This window comes from Liolophura sinensis, chromosome 7 (genome assembly GCF_032854445.1).
Source record: "Liolophura sinensis isolate JHLJ2023 chromosome 7, CUHK_Ljap_v2, whole genome shotgun sequence".
Lineage (NCBI taxonomy): Eukaryota > Metazoa > Mollusca > Polyplacophora > Chitonida > Chitonidae > Liolophura > Liolophura sinensis.
This window is the reverse complement of record NC_088301.1, coordinates 27097276-27124312: the sequence shown is the minus strand read 5'-3', so window position 1 is coordinate 27124312 and position 27037 is coordinate 27097276. Positions and strand designations below refer to the sequence as shown.

The window sequence follows — 27037 nt, the reverse complement described above, 5'->3', positions numbered from 1 at the left end:
AGTAACGTAAATCAAGTGGATTTACAACAACATTATAACGCAGCCAGGTTATTCGCACGTCCCCTTGTGTTTGTCTATAACCTGGGCAGAAATTACTGAGCGCTTGAACTACATTTTTCTGGTTTGCATGTGAACTGGTTTACTAGTCCAGAAGAAGAAGAGCTTTTTGGCCATACTGGAGCCATATTAACATGGGCTACAATAGCAGCATTCCTCCAACATGGCTGCCATAAAGTAGGTGATGGAAAATTCTTGATTATATAATCCACGAATACGATATACGACAGATTTTCAATTCATCTGACAGAAAACTGCAGAACTTTCACCACCATCTATGGACAGGATTTCTAGTCAGAGATATGCTCCAAAGAATTGTAGAAATGTCATCAAGTTATTCACTTTAAGAAAGAGTCGTTGTCTTGTCAAATTTTCACTTCCATCTTCCATTACAGCAGCCTGTCATCTGACCCAAGCCTTGGCTTGTTTCACATACAGTAGCATCTACTCTATCCGGCCTCTGCTTACACTGTAACACTACACCAGGGATGACACTACTTACAGCATCCTAAGAAGTCCTACAGAGGCATTTCCACACATAAACCCAACATTCACTTTACATCCTTTGCCAGATACGTTTTCATCAGAGTTTTTCAATGACTGATAAGACATATGATTTTCGATCTGACTTCTTATATTGCCACAATGCTACAAGTAAGCTACAAGTAAGCTACAAGTAAGCTACAGGTTGTTATGCTGCAGCACTGAAGTTAATACATGTAGCCTTTCACATCTATTTTGTTGTTTTTTTTTTAAACAGGTTTATAGAAGTACTTACTGGAGTGGATGCTGGAGTATTACCAAATAATCTGAAAAGAAAAAAACGAGCAGCAGTTCAACATACTGTCACACAACTTAAGAAAAATTAATCAATTCGAATGATCAATTCAAATGCATCGTCTATTAAGAACAACAGTTATTGTACTGATTTTTGTATTGATTAAAATAGATATTTCTGCCTAACTAGCCTATATCCCAAAAAAGAGCAAGTTAAACTCAGGTGTGACCTTAGATTTAACTCTAATGCTAATAAATCAGAAGTCACTCTTACAAAATGTTGCACATCAAGTTTTCATAACTTTCCAGGTAAATCTCACTTCATGGTCTTATAACCTACACAGCATCATATATGAAAAACGTTAAAAGAAATTTGATTAGTGAAAGTGACCCCAGAACTTTAAAACATGTGATTTGAGCCACACTGTTGAAGTTTTATTTTGAAGTCATATGTGTTTGATTTTTGAAATCTTTTACTTTTTGAGGGAGTACAGTTCATAACAGCCCAAATCTTACATGTTATCCCTGTTATAGGTGAAGCCAATGAAGGGCAGATGGTTTCCCGCAAAGGCTTTGGGAACAGCAAATGTCTCCGGAGGGCTTTCATCCTTCTCTATTTCATCAAAGTTACTTGTGTCAACATCACTGGTCAAGTCTGGTACTACTGGAGGATTGGCTGGTTAACAAACAAACAGTTCATTTCATTCTTAAGCATTTTTCCAAATAAACTTAAAATTTCAGTGAAATTTAACGGTGAAGGATGCTAATACAAGAGAAAATGCAGGCTCTAGCGAATTGACGACCTGGAAGAAGTTTAAAACACAGGAAAATTTCGTCAGTTCTGAGAACGTCAGAACCAGTATCAGAATTGTACGACATATCAAACATAAGTGAATAATCAGTGGCACTGTTGTCATGTACTTCATGACAAGCGCCTAGTTTTTAACGCTGTTCTTGTTTGCAGTCAGCTACTTTTTCTTCAAAGTGAAATCACTGAATTTGTTCTTAAAATATACATAAAGAGGAGGATTTTGTATCACACTAAAAATGATCAGAACTTTTGATAGATATGACCAAAATCTATTTATGATTAAGCTGGAGACATCATGGCATCTGCAACAATAATTTCAAGAGAGTACAAAAGAAAAACCGACTTCAAACAGTACCGTTCTGCCTTTACCATGTTAACCCAGTAGAATATATGGCATCCATTACAATGTTCTCCTCAACACTATCACAAAACAAACACACACACAGAAGTTCCTGGATCGAGTCACACCTAAGGCTTTATTTATTTATTTATTTGATTGGTGTTTTACTCAAGAATATTTCACTTATACGACGGCGGTCCTAAGGCTTTAAAAGAACGGTTGGTGTTCAGCATGAAGGGGATAGTGCAACAATTGGTTGACCTGTATCAGTATAATGGCTCAGGCGGAGTGGCTTACTTGCCTTCGGTAAGTCGTCTCAGTGAAGCAGCACTAGATAAAAGAGCGGTGGAAATCCGTCCTGCGACAAGGAGGCACATTACATACACCCTAAAGATCCCTTCGTCGTCATATGACTGAATTATTGTTGAGTACAACGTTAAACCCCAAGCACTCACTCACTCACTCACTCACACACAGAAGTTAATCCACAATTTGCACTCACTTGTTCTTATCGTTGACCATGACCACGTCTCATTTTTGAAAAACCTATGAGATTTAATCTCATCCACTCCGTGTTGACCTAATCTCTCTACCCTGCAATCACAAATAAAACATGCATATCTGAATTCCATGCTGGATTGTCGTGATGCCTGATAGTTTCATCATCCCGTACGTATGACCTCCAAAAAAGGTGAAATGCTCTTCAATGCAGCACAAAAAGAATACATACTTTCAAACATTTATTTGACCTTCTCATCTAGTTATTCACCATCATTATTTGGACACTAAATATCAGCACTGTATTATTTACAGGACAGTTACACATTACCAAGGTTAAAATCATAAACTAAGACTTGCAGTCCACTGATGAAGAACACAGGCAAATCACGGCAGAGAAACCCCTGCCTCTCACCTGTCAGTCAGAAATGCACAAATCAGGCTCTTGGCTTCACTGGAAATCTCTAGATCCTGGGGAAAGTCGAGGGAATTTTTGTGATCCATGATTTTGCCATATGTCCCTACCAACGAGTCTGCATAGAATGGAGTGTCACCTGAAACCAGAAAGAGATGAAGTCAATCAGGATCAAATCATATTTATTTGATTGCTGTTTTACCCCGTACTCAAGAACATTTCATTTATACGACAGCAGCCAGCATTATGGTGGGAGGAAACAGGCCAGAGCCCAGGGGAAACCCACAACCATCTGCAGGTTGCTGCCAGACCTTCCCACGTACGATTGGAGAGGAACCTATCATGAGCTGGACTTGAACTCACAGCAACCGCATTCTTGAGAGGCTCTTGGGTCATTAGGCTGCGCTAGCGAGCTAACCAACTGAGCCACGGAGGTCCCCAATCAAATCATAAGATTGTGTGAGGCAATATGTCGGCCTGTAAACTCCCAATGTAGGTATGACAGAGTTACTTAAAGAGAAACATAAATGCTAATACTGCTTCAGCATACAGGAAGCATTTTCTTCAGCTCATTGAAATTTCACACAGGTGCTTCAGGAAAAATTATGTACTTTAGATGTTAAATTTGTGATTTGTTATGCCTAGTTGATCAGCAGATGAGCTAGATGAGAGTAAAATTTAGACATCACTAAGAGTAGGAGTGAGTGAGTGAGTGAGTGCTTGGGTTTTAATGTCGTACTTAACAATTTTTCAGTTATATGATGACGATGGAGTTCTTAGAGTGCATGTAATGTGCCTCCTTGTTGCAGGATGGATTTCCATTGCTCTTTTATCTAATGCTGCTTCACTGAGACGACATACCGGAGGCAAAAGTAAGCTGCCCCACCCAAGCCATTATACTAATATGGGTCAACCAGTTGTTGCTTTATCCCCTTCATGCTGAACGTCAAGCGGGAAAGTTACAACTTCCTCTTTTAATGTCTTAGGTATGACTCGACCCAGGATTGACCCTGGATCTGCCGCTCCCAAAGCAGGCGCTCTAACAACTGAGATATCGGGGACCGGTCATTAAGAGCAAGATAACAACTTATATAATAATATGCCAGCTAACAGCTGTAGAATATACAATGTTGATAAACTATCACCCACCTGTCACTATGATCAAACTGTTCAGCAACCAGCACTATGGTTAAACCATTAAGCAACCTGCACTATGACTTAAAACTAGCAACACTCTGCTGTAACTCTAGTGTAATATGACAGGATGTTATGCTCCTGAACTTGTGATGACATATATACAGCAGCAGAGGTAGTCAGACTCACTTCGTCTCCTGTAACTCTTGTGTAATATGACAGGAGAACTGTAATGTAATAGTGTTATGCTCCTGAAACTCGCGACGACACATATAGCAGCAGAGATAGTCAGACTCACTTCATCCCCTGTAACTCTAGTATAATATGACAGGAGAATTGTAATGTAACAGTGCTATGCTCCTGAAACTTGTGATGAAAAAAAGACAACAGCAGAAATGCATGTCCATGTAGTCAGACATTTCTGCTCAGTCTAGTAGTCTAGTAGCCTAATTTCTCACCGACAAGCATCTCATAAAGGAAGACCCCGACAGACCACCAGTCACATTCCCGGCCGTAATAGCCGTCCCCACCCTGGGACTTGAGCACCTCTGGGGAGATGTAATCTGGGGTGCCCACAGCCGTGTCTGAGCGCACCATGCCATCCTGGAAAAAAACGTATAAGAAGTTACGAGTTAGAATAATTTCCTACCACTAACATTGTCTCTATTTACACACAGAATAGTCACTCATCAGCTATCATTCAATCATCCATTGATAAGTTTCAAGTAATACACCAGAAATGACAGATCAGTCCTGATTCATTATGATTCAACATTTCATTTTACCATAATTTACCATTACCTTTCGTTCTTCACAGTTACAGGTACAACGCTTGTGTCAATGCAAAAGTTGAACAAATCATCAAATCAAATTCTACGTAAATTAAACATCTGATTACCTGTGCATTAACACAAATTTCTAAGTATTGATTTAGCCCTATATGTATTACCTATATGCATTAAAACAGTTTGGTTGTTTGTCCTGGTTTTTAATTTAAAAAAAAAAAATGACTATTTTAAACAGCCATATGCTCGTTGACATGTTCATATTTATTTATTTATTATTTGATTGGTGTTTTACGCCGTACTCAAGAATATTTCACTTATACGACGGCAGCCAGCATTATGGTGGGAGGAAACCGGGCAGAGCCCGGGGGAAACCCACGACCATCCGCAGGTTGCTGGAAGACCTTCCCACGTACGGCCGGAGAGGAAGCCAGACATGTTCCTATATTTACATTCTGTGAGACGAGTTCCCAAAAACGAGTGTATGGCCTAAAATCATGCACAAACCTTATCCATCCTCATGCAGGTGCCAAAGTCGGCCAATTTGAGATGGCCAGCTGCGTCCAGTAACATGTTGTCAGGCTTCACATCCCTGCAACATCAACCACAATATTAAACTCTGTCCTTCAACCATGTTCTTACGAAGAACAAAGTCTTGTTCATTTCACATGTTTTATTTTCATTTCTGCACGAGAGAATATTCACTTCATATTGTTCAACTCTGTAAATTCAACATAAAGAAAATATATGTGGAACATAAAGTTCTAATGTTATTTTAAGCGGTGAAAAGCTGAAGGTTTTATAAAAATCCTTCGCAAAAATATTAATGAACTGTTTCACTTATATATACTTATACTATGTAAACTTTGCTATTAATGTCCGACGACACAAGATGATTGTAAATACAGCATATACAAAATACAAACTTTAAAGAATTTCGCGGGCTATTTTTGAGGTTTGTGACAGACCTATGAACGAAGCCCATAGAGTGAATGGCATCTAGAGCTAGCACCACCTCTGCACAGTAAAACTTGGCCCATTTCTCTGGAACATCGTAATTGCTCATGAGGTTGACCAAATCACCCCCTGGCATGTAGTCCATCACCATGTACAGGTATCGTGGATCTTGAAACGAGTAATGGAGCTGGAAAACGAAAACACTTACTCACACAAAAAGTGCAGCCAGAAACGAGTTAAGGAGCAGGAAAACGAAAACATGTACTCATACAAATAGTGCAGACGGAAACCAGTAAAGGAGCTGGAAAACGAAAACATGTACTCATACAAAATTACTGAAACGAGAAGTGCACACAGAAACAAGTAAAGTAGCTGGAAAATGTCAGTCCTCAAAAAAGTTCTGTGGAAGACATGTTACATGTAGAGGGAAAGTAAACCTTTAAAGAGAAATGTAGACGAGAAATGTAAAATGAAAATGAGTCCCAAAAAAAAAAAAAAACGAGGTCGTTTAATATAATCAACACAAAGGAGTTCATTTATTTTTGCCGGTGTTCATTTATCTGTCTGTTAGCAACTTTATCAAAAATAGCTATGAATAGATTTGGCCGAAATCAACACCTTGGCCTTGGGCCAAGCATCAATCTACTCAAGTTTGGTAAAGACCTGGATCCATCCAGCTGCAGGAACTTTCTAAACAATCCTTCCCTGCTGTGAGATAGGGCACAAATGTGGAGTATTGTCCCTTTGTCTGTAGTCTGACAATTTGTACACTCAGCAATGACAGAGGTTTGCGCTCTGATTTCAATATTTGGATCATGTCTTATTACTGTTTGTCACTGAACCTTTTTCAACACGCTTATAAAATTTTTATAGTTCCCTGTTACAAAGTCTTCCTGTCTCCAGTTCACATAACCTAGCTGGGACATATCCCTGGAGAATGATTAATGAAGGACGATGGGCTGTGGTTTGATAAAAACAAATACTTGATGACAGACAACTGGCAAATTTTAGCAGAGTTGGTTCAGTGAAAAACCACAATATGGGATAGTTCACCAGTAAATAATGTGAATGTTTTCTTTCATCAACAAACTTGGGATTTGTGCTGTATCAAGACTAGAAATCTTCTGTGATGTATCATGACACTGACAGCCGAGAGTTAGTGTGGAGTTTGTCACATACAGGGGATAAACTTGATGTCGGACTGACATACCAGACAGGCTGAGGTACACCACAAGGCTACCCCACATAAAGAACACTGACATTGGGCATTTTTTCAAACACTCAGATACTGTAAATCTTCAACCTTTTTTTCATTTGAATTTATGCACATAATTATTATAAAAATGATGCCAAGAATGATATGCGTGTGGCACTAAAGATGCCAGCTTCACAAAACTGTGTAGATTATTTCTCTACACCACTTAGTGCTCTCAGAATGTTTCAAAATATTGGTCTCAGGGGTGGTTGGGTCAAAAAATTAGGGTATATACCTTTATATATATATATATATATAAATTATGAAGTATAGCTCTTATTACTTAAAAAAAAAAGTGACAAGCCCTATCATAAATAATCCTCAAAAACATCTTCATAATTCATGTTCATTTCTATATTTATGTCAAAAGGACTTCATGTGATACTCCGATTTCAGTGATTTCTATATATACTTAGATGTTTCTGACTAGAGTACTCTAGAATTGTTCAATGTCAAGTCTATTCATAGATTTAGCCAGATTTTTTCTCCCATTTCCCTATCTCTTGCATGTTAATTCTGTGAGAATAGGATGTCTCAAAGACACGGAGACACACCCCTGACTAAACCGATGGATCTATTGCTTTAGAATACGAAGTGTCCAGAGTAAACGACCACTCTCCGTCAAGTGCATAAATGTACACGTCCAGTAGCTGTATTCATGTACATGGCTAGCTGACCATTTGTTACATTACACAAAATTAACCGCTGTCACATCATCACTGTATCTTCAGCTCTTACCTGGACTATCCACTCGCTGTTAGCATTGGCCATGATTTCTCGCTCCTCCCAGAAAAATGCTGAATCGGATCTTTTTATCTACAAAAAAAAAAAAAAAAAAAAAAAAAAAAAACAGTAAATTTATATCTGACACTAAATAGGCCAAATCTTCTGCACGAATCACATTCATTTTCAATCTTGTTCTGAGGCTACACAAAACGAACCTGCTCACAAAATTTTACCATAATCAGAAAATATTTGTAGCCGTTATTGCAATGAAACCTGCAATCAATGAGAATCACAGAATTTCCTTAATATGCCACACTTATATCCATGGATCAGGCTGGTTTTCAAACTTGATCTGAAGTTCCACAAAATGAACTCTTGTGCTGAAAATTTCATCAAGTCAAACATTTGGATGTGAAACAGATGAACAAATGAGAGGACAGGAAAAACAGACACTAAGTAACAGAGACAGAAAAAAACAGACACTAAGTAAGAGGACAGAAAAAAATAGACATCAAGTAAGAGCACAGAAAAACAGACACCAAGTACGAGGACAGAAAAAACAGACACCAAGTACGAGGACAGAAAAAACAGACACCAAGAAAGAGCACAGAAAAAACAGACACCAAGAAAGAGCACAGGAAAAACAGACACTAAGTAAGAGGACAGAAAAAACAGACACCAAGTAAGAGAGATCTAAGATATGGAGACGTTACACATACCATTTCATACTTGCTCAACAGCTTCATGGCAAACACCTTCCTGGAGTTTCTGTGTCTGACCTGCAAAACAAAGAAATCAATTCAGAAAGTTTTAATTTTAAATAACTGTGGGAATAATCATGAAAATAAACATGTTTCCTTAAACAAAGGGATGTGTCCAAAAAAATTATTACAATTCAAAAATACTGAAAATACAAAAAAGAACATGAAGGTGAAGTACACAATGCTTTTAAATAAAATATAAAAAAGTTTCATTTAACGATTTACCTATATTATTTTTCAGCAAAACTCATTGAGTTACACAGCTTTGCGAAAATTTCCTTGTTTTCTAGACTGTTTCATTTCCTTCTCCGAGGGAAGCACTTCATTTATTAATACACATGCAACAAATGTTACCTACATGTTGCTAATAAAGTCAAACAAATAATAACCGAAAAAAAATTTATCGTACACTGAATATTAGATGTTCATTAACTATGAAGGAATGCTATAAGCAGTTTACTGCCTGGAGACAATACTAAGGTTTTTCAAAGAAAATTTCTTCCAGGCACAAATAGAGAAGTAGGTCAGAGGCCCAGGATGTCATTCATTTTGTTCAGTCAACAGGAAAGAGAAAACAGTCATGCAACACATCTGATACCTACCTGTCCAGGTGTGACCCTGGATCTATGTATACAACAGGGGGCTTAAACAGCTGCAAACAATGGCCTGCACAAGCCCTGGTGAACTACATCCACAGCTTTTAATACTTTAGTTGACTTTTTAACTAATGGTGAGGGGCCCCAAGAGACCCAGTGGGTTTATAGGGTAACAGCAGTAATTATATGTTTATGCCCTACCAAATACATAAAGAATTTACTGCATACGGGTTAACATGAATCAGAAACTCAGCACTGCCCTGGCATAGTGTATGCTGTCTGAATGAATCAGAAACTCAGCACTGCCCAGGTGTAGTGTATGCTGTCTGCATGAATCATAGACTCAGCACTGCCCAGGTGTAGTTTATGAGGTCTGTATGAATCAGCAATGTGGCACTACCCAAGTGAAGTGTATGCCGTCTGCATGTATCAGCAATTCAGCACTACCCTGGTGTAGTGTATGCTGTCTGAATGAATCAGAAACTCAGCACTGCCCAGGTGTAGTGTATGCTGTCTGAATGAATCAGAAACTCAGCACTGCCCAGGTGTAGTGTATGCTGTCTGAATGAATCAGAAACTCAGCACTGCCCAGGAGTAGTGTATGCTGTCTGCATGAATCATAGACTCAGCACTGCCCAGGTGTAGTTTATGAGGTCTGTATGAATCAGCAATGTGGCACTACCCAAGTGAAGTGTATGCTGTCTGCATGTATCAGCAATTCAGCACTACCCTGGTGTAGTGTATGCTGTCTGCATGTATCAGCAATTCAGCACTACCCTGGTGTACTGTATGAGGTCTGCATGAATAAGCAATGCAACACTACCCAGATGTAGTGTACGCTGTCTGCATGTATCAGCAACTCAGCACTGCCCAGGTGTAGTGTATGCAAGTATCTGCAATTTAGCACTGCCCAGGTGTAGTATATGAGGTCTGCATGTATCAACAACTTAGCACGGCTCAGGTGTAGTGTATGAGGTCTGCATGTATCAACAACTTAGCAATGCTCAGGTGTATAGTATGAGGTCTGCATGTATCAGCAAATCAGCACTACCCAGGTGTAGTGTATGCTGTCTGCACGTATCAGCAACTTAGCACTGTGCAGGTGTAGTGTATGCTGTCTTCATGTATCAGCAACTTAGCACTGCTCAGGTGTAGTGTATGAGGTCTGCATGTATCTGCAATGTGGCACTGCCCAGGTGTAGTGTATGCTGTCTGTATGTATAAGCAATGCGGCACTGCCCAGGTGTAGTTACTGAACATGATGAACAGTTATGTTACCATACTTCTATTCAGTACCAAGTGTAATGGTTAAAGCATGAGGCACAGGTATACTGTAGCTCTAGGCATGCTAGTATGGAATGCGAGAACAATTCAGTATTAAACACTTGATGACACAATTAATGTATTGTCTTGCGTTTTATCCAGTAGCTTAGTCAAGGTATGTCTGCTCATATCTAAACACAGGTATATGTATTTTAAAGCTGACCTGCCTGGTTCATTACTTGAACTTAACATCGCCCTTCCACCTGTCGACAATGCAGTCTCTCGTAACAGGCATGCCTTGTCATAATCACAGTGACATCCGTGGTAGTAATCATGTCCTAGATATCTAACAGAGAACACCCACACACCCCTCTCAGAAATTCTGTACCTGTGTACGCACATGCAGATGTACCTTCATCAATGTACCTGCAGATGTACCCGAAAACATCTATGTACCTGCGTAGATACATGTGTACGTATATGTGTATTACATGTGTACATGCATGTACCTGTACTGTACATACATGTAACTGGTCTGTATACATGTCTGTAGACAAATCTGTACATGTACCTGCAAAAGTGTACCTGTACATGTACCTGTAAAAGAGCCTGTGCATGTACCTGCAGAAAAACCTGTACATGTACCTGCAGAAGAACCTGTGCATGTACCTGCAGAAGAACCTGTGCATGTACCTGCAGAAGAACCTGTACATGTACCTGCAGAAGAACCTGTGCATGTACCTGTAGAAGAACCTGTGCATGTACATTTACCTATGTATATGTATATGTAAATGCACCTGCCTAGATCCTATAGACAACCCTATATATGTAATATACCTGTATCTACCTGTAGATGTACCTGCATATGTGAAAATGCATAGACATACTTGCAGATGTACCCGTACATGTACGTGTACAATGAAGCTGCATGTTCTGTATTTGTAGACATACAATACAAGCACCTATATAAGACATACTTGCACCTGTAATAACAAATCTCTTTGATCTCTGACTCTCTAGTTTTCATATCATTACCGAGTATGTGTACACAGAGTCCTCTTCAAATATCACTGTGACAATGTCATCGCATTTCACGCCTCACAATTACACTACATGGACGTACACTACCATCTGCATGTACACATATGAGCTTAACATGTTATGTGTGCAAACAAATATGTCTCTCCGGATCTAATGTATGTCTGACTTCAATACCTAGTTCAAGGATACGTATAAACACTATTTAGGGTAAAATTTAAGTGTTCTTTAATACATAAAGAATATAACTACTCCTCCCTAAAAGTATATCACTCATATAAAATGTTTACGCACCACTGCAATTTAAGATGGGTCCCAGAGTTTTGGGAGTGCTGCTCTCAAAATTTGCTATAAATCCCATCAAGTGGTTAAAAGAACTGGCTTATAAAAGTACACACATGATATCAGTGGGCTTTACTGCTGAGCAGCCAGGTTGGAGTGTGTATGTGTGTGTGTGTGCGTACCCTGCATACAATTACATGTAGCCAGGTTCTCCCTGCAAGAAGGGTTATCTGGGGTGTTGCCTCAAAACAAGCTGGGTAATACTATCCCCATCAACTCCCCCAGGTGCCTGGTCAATACTGAGGATATTAGAGAGATTGTTGACAAGGTAATGTGGGATACAGTATGTTGTTTCAGTCACTAACTTAGAAAGATGTAATAGCTTTTTATAAATAAACACACATGTATTATACTCTTATAGATTAGAAATCTGGGGAGCAGAACAGAAGTGCAAAACACAAAATCTGTTTCGGGCCATGACAATGCTACAGGTAATAAAAATGTGGGTATAAAAATGTAATTGCTAACAGTGAATTAATATCTACCTGTAGCGTAAAGGTGTCTGATGCATTCTGATAACTGTAGGTATTACAGTTCACGCAGGAAAATAACCTGGGGATCTTGCTACTATTTATGCACTCACATAAACAGTTAAAATAAAACCCTAACGGAGGTAAAATGAGGCCCTATTGCACCGGTTACATGTGACCATCTGCCACATATCACACTGTCGCTGCTTTGATTTTTCTCTCTAGGCTGTATATATTTAATTATATCCAGTTTCCAGCCAATGCAAAAGGATCAGACCTAGTGAAAATGTATCTTTCTGTGCAATGAGACTGCAGAGTTTGTTTACTACCTGTACATAGATCTTTACAAGACTACATGTAGCAGAATGTATATACTGTTTTGGGTTTAAAAGAACTTATTTCAGTTAGAAAGTGAGACTTGTCAATCCCTCCCTCTTGTAAAGCCACAAGGTGTAAGGTCAGACTAAAAATACATCTATTTATTTATTTGATTGGTGTTTTACACCGTACTCAAGAATATTTCGCTTTAATATACAAGAGCCGCCAGAATTATGGTGGGAGGAAACCAGAAGCCCATATTCTTCCTCTGGTTGCTGACAGACCTTCTCACACAGGGCTGGAGAGGAAGCCAGCGTGAGCTGGACTTCAACTTACAGTGACCGCATTGGTGAGAGGCCTCTGGGTCATTGCGTTGCACTGGCATGCTAACTCCCTTGCCCATGGAGGCGGAGATATCTTTGAAACCAACAAAGCTACTGAAATTATAAAATACTTTACATTTACTGACTGAGATGGGACCATGAAGTGACTAGGATATATGGGTGTTCAATTTTAATTCTATTTTCATCTGAAGCGGCTTTTGACACTGCCCTAATCCAGCCCCGTAACAGTACAATGAAGGGATGTGAAGTAGACAGTGGTAGAAGTTGTGTTGTCATTCTCTCTGCTGACATTGTTTATGAGTTCTCCTGGAGAAATGGCCTCCCCCTGGTGAGAGGTTTATAAACAGGTTCATTAGGCCTAGGTTTGGGGAATTAGGTACAAGATGTTTTGGGGGTACAGACACTGGTGTGGATGCAGTAGAGTGAAGATCATGGAATTTCCAGATGCCACTTAACGTCTGACAGACCCTTTGCCTACCCCAACCCCAGCCCCCAAGCAAACACTATAAACAGCAGGGTGGTCACCAAGGGTGTGTATATATATATATATATATATATATATATATATATATATATATATATATATATATATTCACCTGTAAGCCACATACCCCAGGCCAGTAATTATGAATGTTGTTTAACTCAATATCACCTGAACTGCATGTAACTGCAGCTCCAGAAAAATATTACATGCTGGTAATATATTTCATTTGGCATAACTCTTACAGGAAAAGTGGAGGGCCTCTGAGGCTAAGGTTGTTCGCATGCCAGCATGGCACAATGACCCAGAAGCCTCTTAGCAAAGCGGCTGCTGTAAGTTCAAATCCTACTCATACTGGCTTATTCCCCAGCAAACCTGCAGATGGTTATAGGTTTTCCCTCGCATATTCTTCAGTACAGCGCACAACACAAACAGAATTAGAACTGACCAAGAAAAAAGTCTGATTTATTTTTTCTATTTTGAATTTTTCCGAGTTAAGTAAAAAGAGCTACTATATTGTTAAGACATGCATCTCTTAAAGGCAAAGTTAAATGATAAGGATTGAGAGTCGGAACTGCTTTCTTAAATTGTAGAAAAAAAAAAATGCTGAAGATTTTGTTTTTCACTTATAGGGGTTAAACAGCATTATTCAGCAGAAATTTCTTTTAACCATGGTGCTAGCTATATTCCATAGGGTATCCTTCATATCAGTTTAATATTTCAACCTGGTGTTTCTTAGGACTGAAGTAGCATTTTAAAACATAAAATATCCTCTGTGATGACACTAAGCCCTAAGGTAAATAAACAGGCCAACAAGTATCCAACATTATAAATACTTTTAATTTGGCAAGAAAAATTCAAAAAAATAAATCAAACCATTTTTATAAACAGTTTTGGATTCTCTCTCTTTTGATGCATGCTAGATTTCTTTTACATTAACTCCTGTTCTAAGCATTTGGATCAGGTATCATGATAGTTCCTACCACCTGATCATTCAAAAGAAACTATCATGAAATATATCTTTTGTTGTGTACATTCAGTGTACAAATAATAAAAAGGTTTAGACTGAATGATGTACAAGGTATCTTGTATGTGTTTGGCCAGGTCCTCTTTGGAAGAAAGTATAAACTTTAATGTCCTTTTCAGCAATTCCTGCATGATCGGTCACACTACCTGATGTACCTTTGTTTGTTCTCACAAACTGCCTGCATGCCCCTAAACTAAGGCTACCTGACAAGAACTGAAATATTAGAGGAGCGAGGATAGATTATTTATTCATAACTTATAACACATGCTGTGGAAGTGAAGCCATCATATGCTGCGACAATCAGATCTCTCAACCAAGTGTTGAGTGCAAGTGACCTTTTCTGGGAAGTCATGTACATGTCTGCAAGTACATGTTCATATACAGATGCAGTAGTAATTGGTGGGGCAGTAGTAATGGGTGGGGCAGTATTAATGGGTGGGGCTGCAGTAATGAGTGGGGCAGCAGTAATGGGTGGGGAAGCAGTAATGGATGGGGCAGGGCAGTAGTAATGGGTGGGGCAGGGCAGTAGTAATGGGTGGGGCAGTAGTAATGGGTGGGGCAGAACAGTAGTAATGGGTGCAACAGTAGTAATGGGTGGGGCAGCAGTAGTGGGTGGGGCAGCAGTAGTGGGTGGGGCAGTAGTAATGGGTGGGGCAGGTGTAATGGGTGGTGCAGTAGTAATCAGTGGGGCAGTAGTAATGGGTGGGGCAAGTGTGATGGGTGGGGCAGCTGTAAAGGGTGTAACATGAACAACAGTGCCAAACCTAACACCTTAACCTGACAAAACTAAAATCCAAGCAGTTAAAAAGGTGTAGGTGTAACTAGGGTGCAGTAGCCTTGTTACATGTTTTTCTTCGTACCGAAAATAAATTTTGGCTCATGTACATGTAGCTGGCTAAGAACAGAAAACAATCTAACTTTAGTCCTTATTGCAGCACCATTCTGATCTCCCGTTTCCCTATTTAACCAACAGAGTTTACACACACTCAGATTTGACATACAGGTAGTTTACCAGTTTACCAGACTAATAGTTCACTCGTACTGTACCAGTAGTTCACTAGTAGGGAATCTGTTCTGTGATAGTGGACTGTCTACAACATCCACTGACCACTGGCCAAGACTGGTCAATACTCTTATAACTGCTGATAAATGGCTGTGGAATGTTAGAAGCATGTTAATTGTGTGCTAAAGCTGAGCTACTGGCCGGCTCTTGACAACCTTTAGCCAGGTGTCCAGATTTCATTTTCTCCAAATCTCTCCCATGTTAAAAGTTGGACAGGATGTCCAAATAGCACCAGTTTTTCTATATCACTCGTCCAAGTTGACAGATGGACGGCTAGATGGTTAGCCCTATGCGGACAACAGACATTTGTACTTGTACATCACGTACACTATCCAAAATTTACATTTAATTAACCGCTTTGATAAACACACAAGTAATTTCCACAAATGCAGATAAGTTTATTTTGACAAATCCCACAGATCTTAATGTAAACATGCATCCTTCTCAAATAACAGTGTTTGTACAAGAGCGTATATAGCAATCAGTTCTTATCCAAACAGAACAGCTTTATACATGGCAATCGAGGCCTCCATGGCTCAGCTGGTTAGCGCACTAGCGCAGCGTAATGACCCAGGAGTCTCTCACCTATGCGGTCGCTGTGAGTTCAAGTCCAGCTCATGCTGGCTTCCTATCCGGCTGTACGTGGGAAGGTCTGCCAGCAACCTGCGGATGGTCATGGGTTTCCCCCGGGCTGTGCCCGGTTTCCACCCACCATAATGCTGGCCGCCGTCGTTTCAGTGAAATATTCTTGAGTACGGCGAAAACACCAATCAAATAAATAAATATATATGGCAAAGCAATTTACACCAAGTCAGACAGTAAGGAATTTTTATCAAAACTCAATATCTAGAAATTTCTTGTTATCCAAAAGTGTACCAAGACCAACTGTATCTATATTTGATCGGCACTTACACATTAACGGCTTTATTTTCCATGGCTTGTTAATATTTCAGAAACAAACAGTTACATTTATGCATAAAACACAGTATTAGGAAGTAGGCAACTAAAATCCGCTACACGCCAATAAAATCAGTTTACATGTGTATGTAATTTAATCGGCTTGTTCATATTCCAATATAAGTGAGCTGCAGACATGTGCAACAACACTGCACTTAGCCCGTTTTACACTGACTAGAAAAAACGACCACTTGGCCACCAGAACAAGGCCATGTTTATTTATTTGTTTATTTGATTGGTGTTTTAAGCCACACTCTAGAATATTTCACTTATACGATGGCGGCCAGCATAATGGTGGGTGGAAACCGGGGCAGGGTCTCAGGGGAAACCCACGACCATCCGAAGGTTGCTGTACAGACCTTCCCACGTACGGCCGGAGAGGAAGCCAGCATCAGCTGGACTTGAACTCACAACGACTGCATTGATGAGAGGCTCCTCGGTCATTCCGCTAACCGACTGAGCCACGGAGGCCCCAGGCCATGTTTAACCAACCATAAATGTAGCTGGGCAGTTCATTATGCTGCACTTCACATGTACATGCATATGTTACAATGAATACCTACAGTCCAGATGTATATTTAGTGACAAACCAAGCCATATGTATGCCGCAGGATAATACATATGAAATTTATGATGATTCAGACAACAACCAAGCCTTCATTGAGTCACCAACACCCCCCTCCCCACCCCCAACTCCACAACCCACACACCCACCAAAATTTCAGGTCATGACCTACAATACTGCTTCAGAAATCAGGTCACAATAAATCCTTAGACAATACAGCTTCCAGGGAAATCACCAGATATTCTAGCATCGATTATTATACTATGACAAGGGCTTCATGATCAATATGTGTATGAGCATTTTGTATATACATGTCTGTTTGTACAATCAGACCAGGACTGTTTGCATACCACAAGGTGAAAATACCATGTAAATCCACAATCACATTCCCCTGCTGTTGTCACAGTACCACTAAAACCATCTCTGATACATTGCTACTACAAAAGGGCTCGCAACACCCGATGTCTATCCCCCTACACCCTTCCCGAGTGCTGTATTTCACTTTAAATTCACTTTTCATGTGACACATTTTGCTTGATTCTCTTTGATTCCCCCACCTAACAGGGCAACTTAAAGAGTTTTTAGTGAAGTTTTTTTTCTTTCTTTCAGATTAACCTTAAGTGTTGGCTTCAAAAGTACCTTTATGTGCTTCTGAAAATGCGTTTTTATATACCAATCTTCAAGTGAAATGCAGTACCTGAAATTCACTAATGAGATGGTAGCTTTCAGCAATCCGTTGTCTATCTTTTTACTTCTATTCGACATGTATTCTTATATGTAACAATGGTTTGCTGCAACTATCAGGTTCTAAATCACTGAGTGAGTGAATGAGTGAGTGAGTGCTTGGGGTTTAACGTTGTACTTAACAATTTTTCAGTCATATGACAACGAAGGAATCCTTAGAGTGCATGTAATGTGCCTCCTAGTTGCAGGACGAATTTCCACCGTTCTTTTATCCAGTGCTGCTTCACTGAGACGCCTTACCGAAGGCAAGTAAGATGCCCTGCCCCAGCCATTATACTGATGCAGGTCAACCAGTTGTTGCACCATCCCCTTCATGCTGAACGCCAAGTGAGGAAGTTACAACTTCCTCTTTTTAAGGTCTTAGGTGTGACTCAACCCAGGATTGATCCTGGATCTACCGCTCCCGAAGCGAATGCTCTACCAACTGTGCTATCGGGACCAGCCCTAATTCAATGAAGTTGCATTTTAAATTCAGCTTTCGCTATTTTGGCTGCAGCTTGTAGTCAAGAGTTTTGCCAGAAAGTGCATTTTAACACCCTAAACTATAAATGAAATACAATACCTGACAGTAATCTGACCGCTGTTGTGTAAATGAAGAATTCCTGATGTAACGAAACAGATATCAAACAAATAATATTTTGTCAAGGTTCCGCATAAAATAAGAAATAAAGAAGAGTTGTTGTACTTACTAATTGCACTTCACCAAATGCTCCTCGCCCAATGACCTTGACCACTTCAAAGTCGTCAGCCTTGAGACGGCAGCCATTGATCATGTCCACTGGGCCGGCATCTGAAAAGTATCAAAGTTGAAAAAATGTAAACTGTACAAAAGAAAATTCTACAAAATGCATTTGAAAGAAGAAAAGAACTGTCAAAAATTGACTTAAAAGGCCTGTTAATACAGATACAGAATTATATAATGCACTTAAGTAACAGTCAGCTTTTCTAAAAGCTGGATGTTTGAATGAATAGCAAGTAACCTAATGTTTTGGGGTAGGTACTTGCTATTCCAGAAATGATCCACTGCCATTTTCATCAAACTAAAACACAGTAATTACACATACATGTACATGTATGGAGATGGTGAAAATTTGCAAAAAGGTGAAGCTGTCCGAACACCGATATAAATGATACAGTTCTCAGAGGTGCTATACATGTAAATCAAAGTGCCATATGGCAAAAATCACAGTAGCACTATAAATCACAGTAGCACAAAATTATAGCAGCACTATAAACCAGGGAGTGTAAGTCACAGCTTGGCACTACAAATCTATTGTACAGTGCTTTTAGGTTTACAATACAACCAAACACAATCTTCTTTCAGTTTCCATTTCTGCTTTACCCTGTATCACTGATGACCCAGTAAAATAGAGCATCCAGACATCTTCATTTAACAGATGCACATTTCCTGTTTTACCTGGTTTCGTCACTGGCCCAGCAAGATAAGCATAGCGGCATCCAGACATTTTCATTTTATCCCAAATTATAGTCACAAAAACAGCCCTCAGCATAACACATCTTTACACCATTATCTACATGTACATCGCCATATTATGAAGGGGAGAAAATTTACCACCTTCCTCAATCGAAAGAATGGAAGAAGGAAATACTTAATACACTTGTACGTTTCTGTATTTGGGTATGGTCCGTGCATGAAGAAATTGACATCAGCTGAATATATGTACATGGATATACATGTGTGTTGTATTCAAATGGTTTATGCATTAATAAAAAAAAAACATCAGTCGTAAATAGAGCAAGTGTACAAATATTACAGATCTGCAAATCAAGCTCAAAAAACATCTATATATCTGTAACTGATAAATCGCCTCCAGGTGAGTTCAGATCGTTAAAGACTACAAAAGAGAACTAATTACTCTAACGAATGACACCCACTAGCTTGACATTAGTAATTTGCTCAAGCAGAAAAAAAATTGGACAGGATGTGTTTGTGGCAAAGTTGTTGATTTTTTTTTTCACAGCTTTGATATTAACAGCATCAGTTTACAGGGATTCAACTATTTCATAAATGTGCATAGCGCTATATACTTCTTTTGTAAGTGTCAAAAGAGAAAGGATGTAGTTCTCGCGGAAGAAATGAAAGATTTTCTAATAAACAGACCACATCTGGAATCAATTATCTTGCAAATACATCAGAAAATCAGAGAGACATTTGGAGTTTTTAATCCTTTGAGCCAAAAATCTTTGACTGCTTGTCCTGTACATTTCATGCCACATTGTGGGGGAAAAAGCCAGAAAGCTACCTTTCAAAATACTTTGTCCCAAATATGGGACTGGGTTAGAGAAAAGGGGGTGGGAGGCTTGGTGGTGGTGGGGGGGGGCATGGTAGTGGAGGATGTTGGTGAGTTGACAAATAATGATTTTCATATTTTTTACAGCTTAACAACTCTCAACAGTATTTTAAAAAGGAAGAGTTTCCCATGGTATGTGAATTGTCTATCTCATCATTCTTGTCTCTCTCAATTAGACGCAGCACAGTATTCTGATATTTACATGTAAGCTGTAATGAGCCAAAGGTGTATATTATAGCCCAATGTGTTGGGCGTGGTGACATTTGAAAATATTACACCACAAGTCCAATAACAAACTAATCACACGCCTCAAAACTTCTGAACACATCATCGAATTCTGGGAGCCGTTACACCTTCTGAGTCACTGTACAGTTAAGTGTAACATGAATCACAATGGATGACATTCTGGATGTACCTGACAATTGCTGCAGATTCGAAATCTTACTTAAATAGTGATTCATAAAGCAGGTTGTCGCTGATGTCCATTAAAATCATCATTTAACAGAGATTACGACTACTCTCCAGTCTCCTAAACACCCCCCATCCTCCACTCCCCCCCCCCCCCCCCCATGAAGATTACCACAGTAATTTGTGGCCGCTCACGCTCACACATTGTTAATTTATACTAAGGCCCTTGACTGAGACATGTCTGGCTTGGTTCATATATTTTCCGCCTCACAGTACAACTACTGATCTGATTTACCAGATAATGTCCAAATAAATTTCACCAAATTTTGTAAATCAAATTTTTCAGAACTTTTCTCGCAAAAGACGTCACTTTATGGCACTATAATCTAGACGTCTTTTACGAAAAAAGTTTGGAGAAAAATGACTTATACAGTTAGGTGAAAGTAGCCTCAATATTTTACATACTCTATTTGACCTAAAATTTCTCTTATGACTATAAAATTATTCAGTTCGCCCAATTATGAAAGTTTTATTTATTAATTTATTTGATTGGTGTTTTACCCCGTACTAAGAATATTTCACTTACACGATGGCGGCCAGCATTATGGTGGGAGGAAACCAGGCAGAGCCTGGGGAAAACCCATGAACATCCGCAGGTTGCTGCCAGACCTTCCTAAATACGTCCGGAGAGAAAGTGGACTTGAACTCAAAGGAACCACATTGGTGAGAGGTTCCTTGGTCATTACGCTGCGATAGCGTGCTAACCAACTGAGCCAAGGAGGGCCCAATTCTGGAAGTTCTTCTTCATCGTAAAAAGATGCAGTGAGGTTTGTTGGACGTATACGTAGAATGATATTTTACTGAAATAAGGTTGATTCGGCATCAAAGGTAACACTACGTCACCTTTATTTACATCGAAAAATATATTGTTGCAGTGAATTTTTTAGGACAAATATGCATTCTCCACCAAGTATTTTGATAATAGCACTTCATAAAATTATAAATTAAAAAAGTATTATTGTACATCCAAAAAAGTGTGCACAAAAAAAAAACACACGTTGACACTACAACACAGCTACTGTCAGCTAGACAACCCACTCCAACCTGCTATTCTGTAAGTGACAAGGTTAAATAATTAAGCCTTTATATTCAGCTACATGCACAGAGCTGATCAGCCACACACCCAGTGCATGGAGAATGGATCAGGCACAAGTACTTACATCTGTTGAGGAAATTCTCCACATTCTTGTTCCTCCTCAGCCCAGGGAAGTTACAGTCAGCCACCAAAGCAGTCACACTGTCCTGTAAGCAGACAAAACAATCAAACTCTTGAGATACCGCTACTGGCAAGTATCAACAAACAACAAGTGCAGAGTTCATGAATGCAAACCCCCCCCCCCAAGACACAGTCATCTGTCCGTATTCAAATGTGCTTGGTACATGTGTACCATATTATCATGGACTTAGGTATACCTTGAAAAGAAATCCTTTTTCATTTTTCTTGCTATTCATTTAAGCAAAATATTCAACTAACGGGTGTTCGTTTACAAATGGAATTCACAACTGCATTTTCTTGGCGACATAAATGCGACACAGAAACCATTTTCCACTGTGAGGAACTATTGACATGGCTCTTTGCACACAGGTAGGTTAAAAAATTATTTACATTATGCATAATTAATTAATCTCAAAGAAAAAGTTATATACATGTACATCTCATCTGGGTACTCCAACTCTTAGCCTAGATTACTTTTTTTTACACTCTGCTATTACTTGTCACATTTACAACCTAACTGGATCTTAATCAACATACATTTGCATGTAGGAAATGATTACAATTAAAATTTAACATTAAAATTAACATTTTGCACATTAACGATCTGGAAAGACCAGAAAGTTTCCCTTACAGTTAAAGGCGTACATTAAAAGATTATTTATAATTATTCATTAATTCATATCTTTATTTGGTTGTTGTTATACGAAGACGTGTTACACGAGAATATCATGGCGGTAAAGTTGACAGAAGCTGGATTTGAACTCCTAACCTCACTGGAGAAATCCAGAGGCAGCTTAGTCTCTCAGCCTGTGATCTCCCAGATTAGAGTAATCTTCCTACATGTATATACACATTTACAATTACAAATTGTTACAATGTGTTAATACAATTCACCTTATTATTCCCCAATGTAGCATGTTTAGTTACATGTAAAGCACGACTGATTACCATACTGATGAGATATCAGCCAGTCAGCCTTGAAGACCAGGTCATACCAGACATGTGTACATGTGTACATATAAGACAGATATAAATATATGTATACATTACACCGATGCACAAATACAAAGGTACAGTGTACTTATCATGACTTACAGGTGAACACAATGTAATATATTTAACTGATAACAGCATATAAAACAGATAATAAACCTTCCACACCGATACACTTGTGTTGCCAGATACGCACATACATGCTGTCAGCAATCAGACAGTCTTACTCACACCGTTAGCTACGGAGGCTTGATTCACACTTTGGACATTTTCCCGAATTCTAAGTTTCAACATGCAGCTCTGTAAGTCAGTCGATATGTCACGCCAATCCTATTTTATTAATGTGGACCACACACTTAAAGAAGGGCCCTTATGCAAGATGACATGAAACCTTTTGCAATTGTTTTGAACTACACACAGATTTGCCGTCTGGTTTGCTATTCTCCAACTCAAGAAAAAAAAACACAGCTAATGAAGTGAAGTGGTCAGTTCTGAGCCTGCTGAACTGGTTGACCTTATATCGGGTCAGTGCTAGAATCTGCACAGGTCAAATGTCAGCTGTCAGAGAGAGAGACCTCCATCTATTCTAGGGTCTCTCCTCACAAACACCCAACAGGTGCGTGTTGCAGTGACTTCAGCACAGTAACTGTTTGTAGATATGTGAATGTACCATTCATATGGTGAGGCCAATCGAACTTGATTCCTTGTTTCTTATGTTAACGTGCATCTAATTTTACCATACACCCACCCACCCTCACCTTCTGCTTCTCTTTGCATTACACTAATTATACTTATGACCTTAGCAACAAACCCCATTAGGGAATAAAAAATATATACTTTATAAAATAAAGTTTATCAACAGAATCAATATGGAGTTTTTGTTTGTAAGCAGTCTTACATGAAGGCTCTAAGAACCTCTAAGTCACTTCAGATGCTCATGTACTTTATTATGGCTTATTAGTGGACTTGCTTAACAGTCATATATATATATATATATATATATATATATACACACACATGCTAAATTTTTTTAAAAGTCATACATACCAGTGTTAAACTTTGTTTAACACTACTATATATGCCTGTCAAACTTTGTTTAACAGTCATACATATTAATGTTAACCTTTGTTTAACAGTCATATATACACATGTTAACCTTTGCTTAACAGTCCCCTACATACACATGTCAAACTTTGTTTAACAGTCGTACATATTAATGTTAACCTTTGTTTAACAGTCATATATACACATGTTAAACTTTGCTTAACAGTCACCTACATACACATGTCAAACTTTGTTTAACAGTCGTACATATTAATGTTAACCTTTGTTTAACAGTCATTATATTCAACAAACTTTGTTGAATAGTCAACTATACACATGTTAAACTTTGTTGAACAGTCATATACACACATGTTAAAAATGTGTTGAACAGTGACAAATACACATGGTAACTTTGCACGTGTATTTATGTATACATACATGCAAGTCATTTCTGCACTATATAAGGCCATCCACATTTACAATCAGTAAACAGTCTTACATACATGTACAAGTAAGACAATACTGCACTACAGAAGCTCCTGTGCATGTGCAGCAGTTAAGCAGCTTTCTTAACTACAGATCATCATTATCTAAGAGGATAATCAGTTAGATTTCCCTTCATATCAACAGAACTGGGACGAAAATAGCTGACAGGTGTACCGAGAGATCAATCACTGCTTGTGTAACAGGGTGACAACGACGACATGTCACAGTGGGCATCAGATATAACACAGGGCAGTGAGTGAGAATCTTAGCCCATCTCAGTTACTCACACTACTACAGCAGCTCTGAGCCTGGTATCTAACTACTCCCGACTCAGGTATATAGGTCAAAGCTCTGTGACCACTCCATGGACATATCAACACTGACACACTTCCTCTATATCCATGTGTAGATACACAAAAGCAACACCCTCACCCAGCAATTCTTCCATGTAAGACACAAATAAATCATTCACAAACAACCACATTTAGGCCTTTACAAAAATATTACGACCTCTACTCTAAATTCCTCAACCTTTTTTTCATATGAAAGAGCAACTTTCAAAGCAATTAATTCACATTTTTAATTTGATCTTGGGCTTCACAAAAAAATATCATTTTATCAATCTACACTTAATACTGCCTCAAAATATGCTTGAATAAAAACCTTGCAAACATGCAAAAAAGTTAAAGAAATACAGTACGTTGTTTGCTTTTTTTTTAGGTATAGATTTGTTTTATTACTCAACATTATTACCAACGCAGCAAAAATATCCCCATGGTAAAGGTACCAAACAACACAGAGAACAAAATTAGAAACTGAACATGCATTTATTTGATTATTGAATTTGGTATTTAATTCCACACTCTAGAACTGATATGTGAGGGTCCTCTACACTCTCTTAGTAACAGTCACAAAGTACAGATCTGTACGTAAGTAATGTAATTTTCTTAGTTTACTTACATTACTGATAAACACATTTCACAGACCTGTAAAGAGCTACAAGAATAAACATCTGAATTTCTTTTTTTTTTTGTTTTTTTTTTTCTTTTCTTTCAACACTTTCACATGCTTCCTTGCATCACTTGATTGGCTTAAATACACTGGCATCAGTAAGTTTTTGAGAAGGATAATTACTAATGTCAACAGTTCTAAAAATTGCGCATTTGACTCGCATCAAAAACTTGTCACTGCACCAGATTCTGCTTAAAGAAGTCACATGACTTTTTGTCATTAGTGCAGTCACACTACAGGTTCATGCAGTGCTTAAAAACTATAGATCTGTTTCAATTTGTGGATGCATGAAATCTGCCTACCAGGCTTTGTGCAGCTTTGTTTTATCCGTATCGTACGATTCATAGAAAAAAAAAAAGTACGTACGCATACAAAAGTTACAACACGTGTCACATGTAAAACATCTGATGGGTGATACAATCTTATCACATACATCTATAGATTTTAATAGTATGTTCCCATCTGGTATGACACACATGTATTCCACAACCAGTGACCGCAGCTCTACTGCCGGAGATCTAAATATTTATTATCTGACAAGGTGGTTTACGCCGTACCCAAGAATATTTCACTCGTACAGTCAGGCTTATATCGCTTCAACCTGTGAAGTCACGAGTTCAAATCCTGTTCCAGCTCCTTTGGCTTACATCTGGGGTAGCTCATCAAAGGCAACCACAATTGTCAGACAATGACGCCATCTACTCAACAAAAACATCTAGTACCTAGCCTATGCAAACAGTTTTAATTTGGAAGGCCATAGGAGCCCCAGTCACAGTGCTGGAAGCCGTCAAAATACATATCAAAATGTTTTATAGGTTTAACATGGAATTAGCAAGTCTACAGCACAATAGGATGGATTGGTGTGTAATTGTGATATTAATGTGGTTGAGTCATTACATGTGGTGCAGGGGTCAGGCTATGTAGAGGGTAACAGTCACTCTGGTTGTATAATATTCACCAAACATGCGTCCTCAGCTTATGTTAGCTGCCTCTTTCACAGGCTTGACATTCAGTTCAGAAGCACTGCAGTCTATGGCCATACATTTGTAAACAGTACAATAATTTGACCTCTTTCATTTTCACAGTCAAGAACAGTCACAGTAAAAAGCAATATGTGCAATTCATCCCCTTATTCTGTATAGAACTGCTAACCAAACCAAAAAGACGTTTTTTTTTAGCCTAACCACAAAGCCTAACCTAAATTTTTATAACTTTTCAGTGCCAAAAGGTCATGACTCCTATAAAAGCCAAGTCAGGACAGCTACATATACATGTAGAAGCTTTCTTTCACATGCAGCTTGTGGTTTTACTTCAATATTAGTTAAAAACATTTATTATATATGTGCATATACGTGGTTTGTATATATATATATATATATATATATATATATATATATATATATATATATATATGCCCATGAGCAAATCTAGGTCCCATTCCAGTCCTTTAAAAAAGTTGATAGAAATTCGCTCTTTACATTTTATTTGACTCACTTATTTGATTCCTGTTCAAACGCCACACTCACACAGTGCCTAGGGTAAAGCAACAAACTGGAAAATTACAGACGAATTGTCACATATGGCATACAGTCTTTCCCATTCAAATTGAAGTAACAATGGTATTTAGCAAATGTAAGACGCAGGCCAGGCCAAAAGTGTGCTAACCACCACTTATAAATTTATCGCCACAAATAATTAGAGTGGGGGAATTAATTATCCAAGGTCGGTACTGAACCCAAACCATGTGTTGCTTGTGGTTTTGGAGTGGCGCACCTTGCCAATT

The 27037-nt window shown here is 38.7% G+C and overlaps 2 protein-coding genes across 2 annotated transcripts in view; both read right to left on the bottom strand.

Annotated features, from left to right (window-relative positions):
- Positions 1-110: 110 nt before the first annotated feature.
- On the bottom strand, positions 111-21741 carry LOC135471391 (rho-associated protein kinase 1-like). The gene is made up of 11 exons (XM_064750610.1): positions 21665-21741; positions 18414-18514; positions 8475-8534; positions 7768-7845; positions 5786-5961; positions 5325-5409; positions 4491-4635; positions 2899-3037; positions 2488-2579; positions 1351-1510; positions 111-866 (listed from the first exon to the last, which is right to left on the bottom strand). Exons 2-11 carry the CDS (start codon positions 18495-18497, stop codon positions 791-793), a joined length of 1095 nt encoding a protein of 364 aa, XP_064606680.1. The 5' UTR covers positions 18498-18514; positions 21665-21741; the 3' UTR covers positions 111-790.
- LOC135470791 (rho-associated protein kinase 1-like) overlaps positions 20384-27037 on the bottom strand; it is a 21446-nt gene continuing 14792 nt past the window's right edge. The window contains exons 5-6 of the mRNA XM_064749834.1: positions 21665-21746; positions 20384-20400 (exon numbers count right to left, since the gene is read on the bottom strand). Of these exons, the coding sequence (XP_064605904.1) occupies positions 20384-20400; positions 21665-21746 (99 nt within the window). The remainder of the gene's footprint in view (positions 20401-21664; positions 21747-27037) is intronic.

What these genes read in the sequence shown, in the direction of transcription:
- LOC135471391 (XM_064750610.1), bottom strand. Translation starts at nt 18,497, where the DNA reads ATGATCAATGGCTGCCGTCTCAAGGCTGACGACTTTGAAGTGGTCAAG. An exon ending in TGTTGAGCAAGTATGAAATG is followed by an intron (nt 7,846 to 8,474) that starts GTATGTGTAACG and finishes TTTTTTTTGTAG; the next exon opens with ATAAAAAGATCCGATTCAGC. An exon ending in TCTATGGGCTTCGTTCATAG is followed by an intron (nt 5,410 to 5,785) that starts GTCTGTCACAAA and finishes TTGATGTTGCAG; the next exon opens with GGATGTGAAGCCTGACAACA.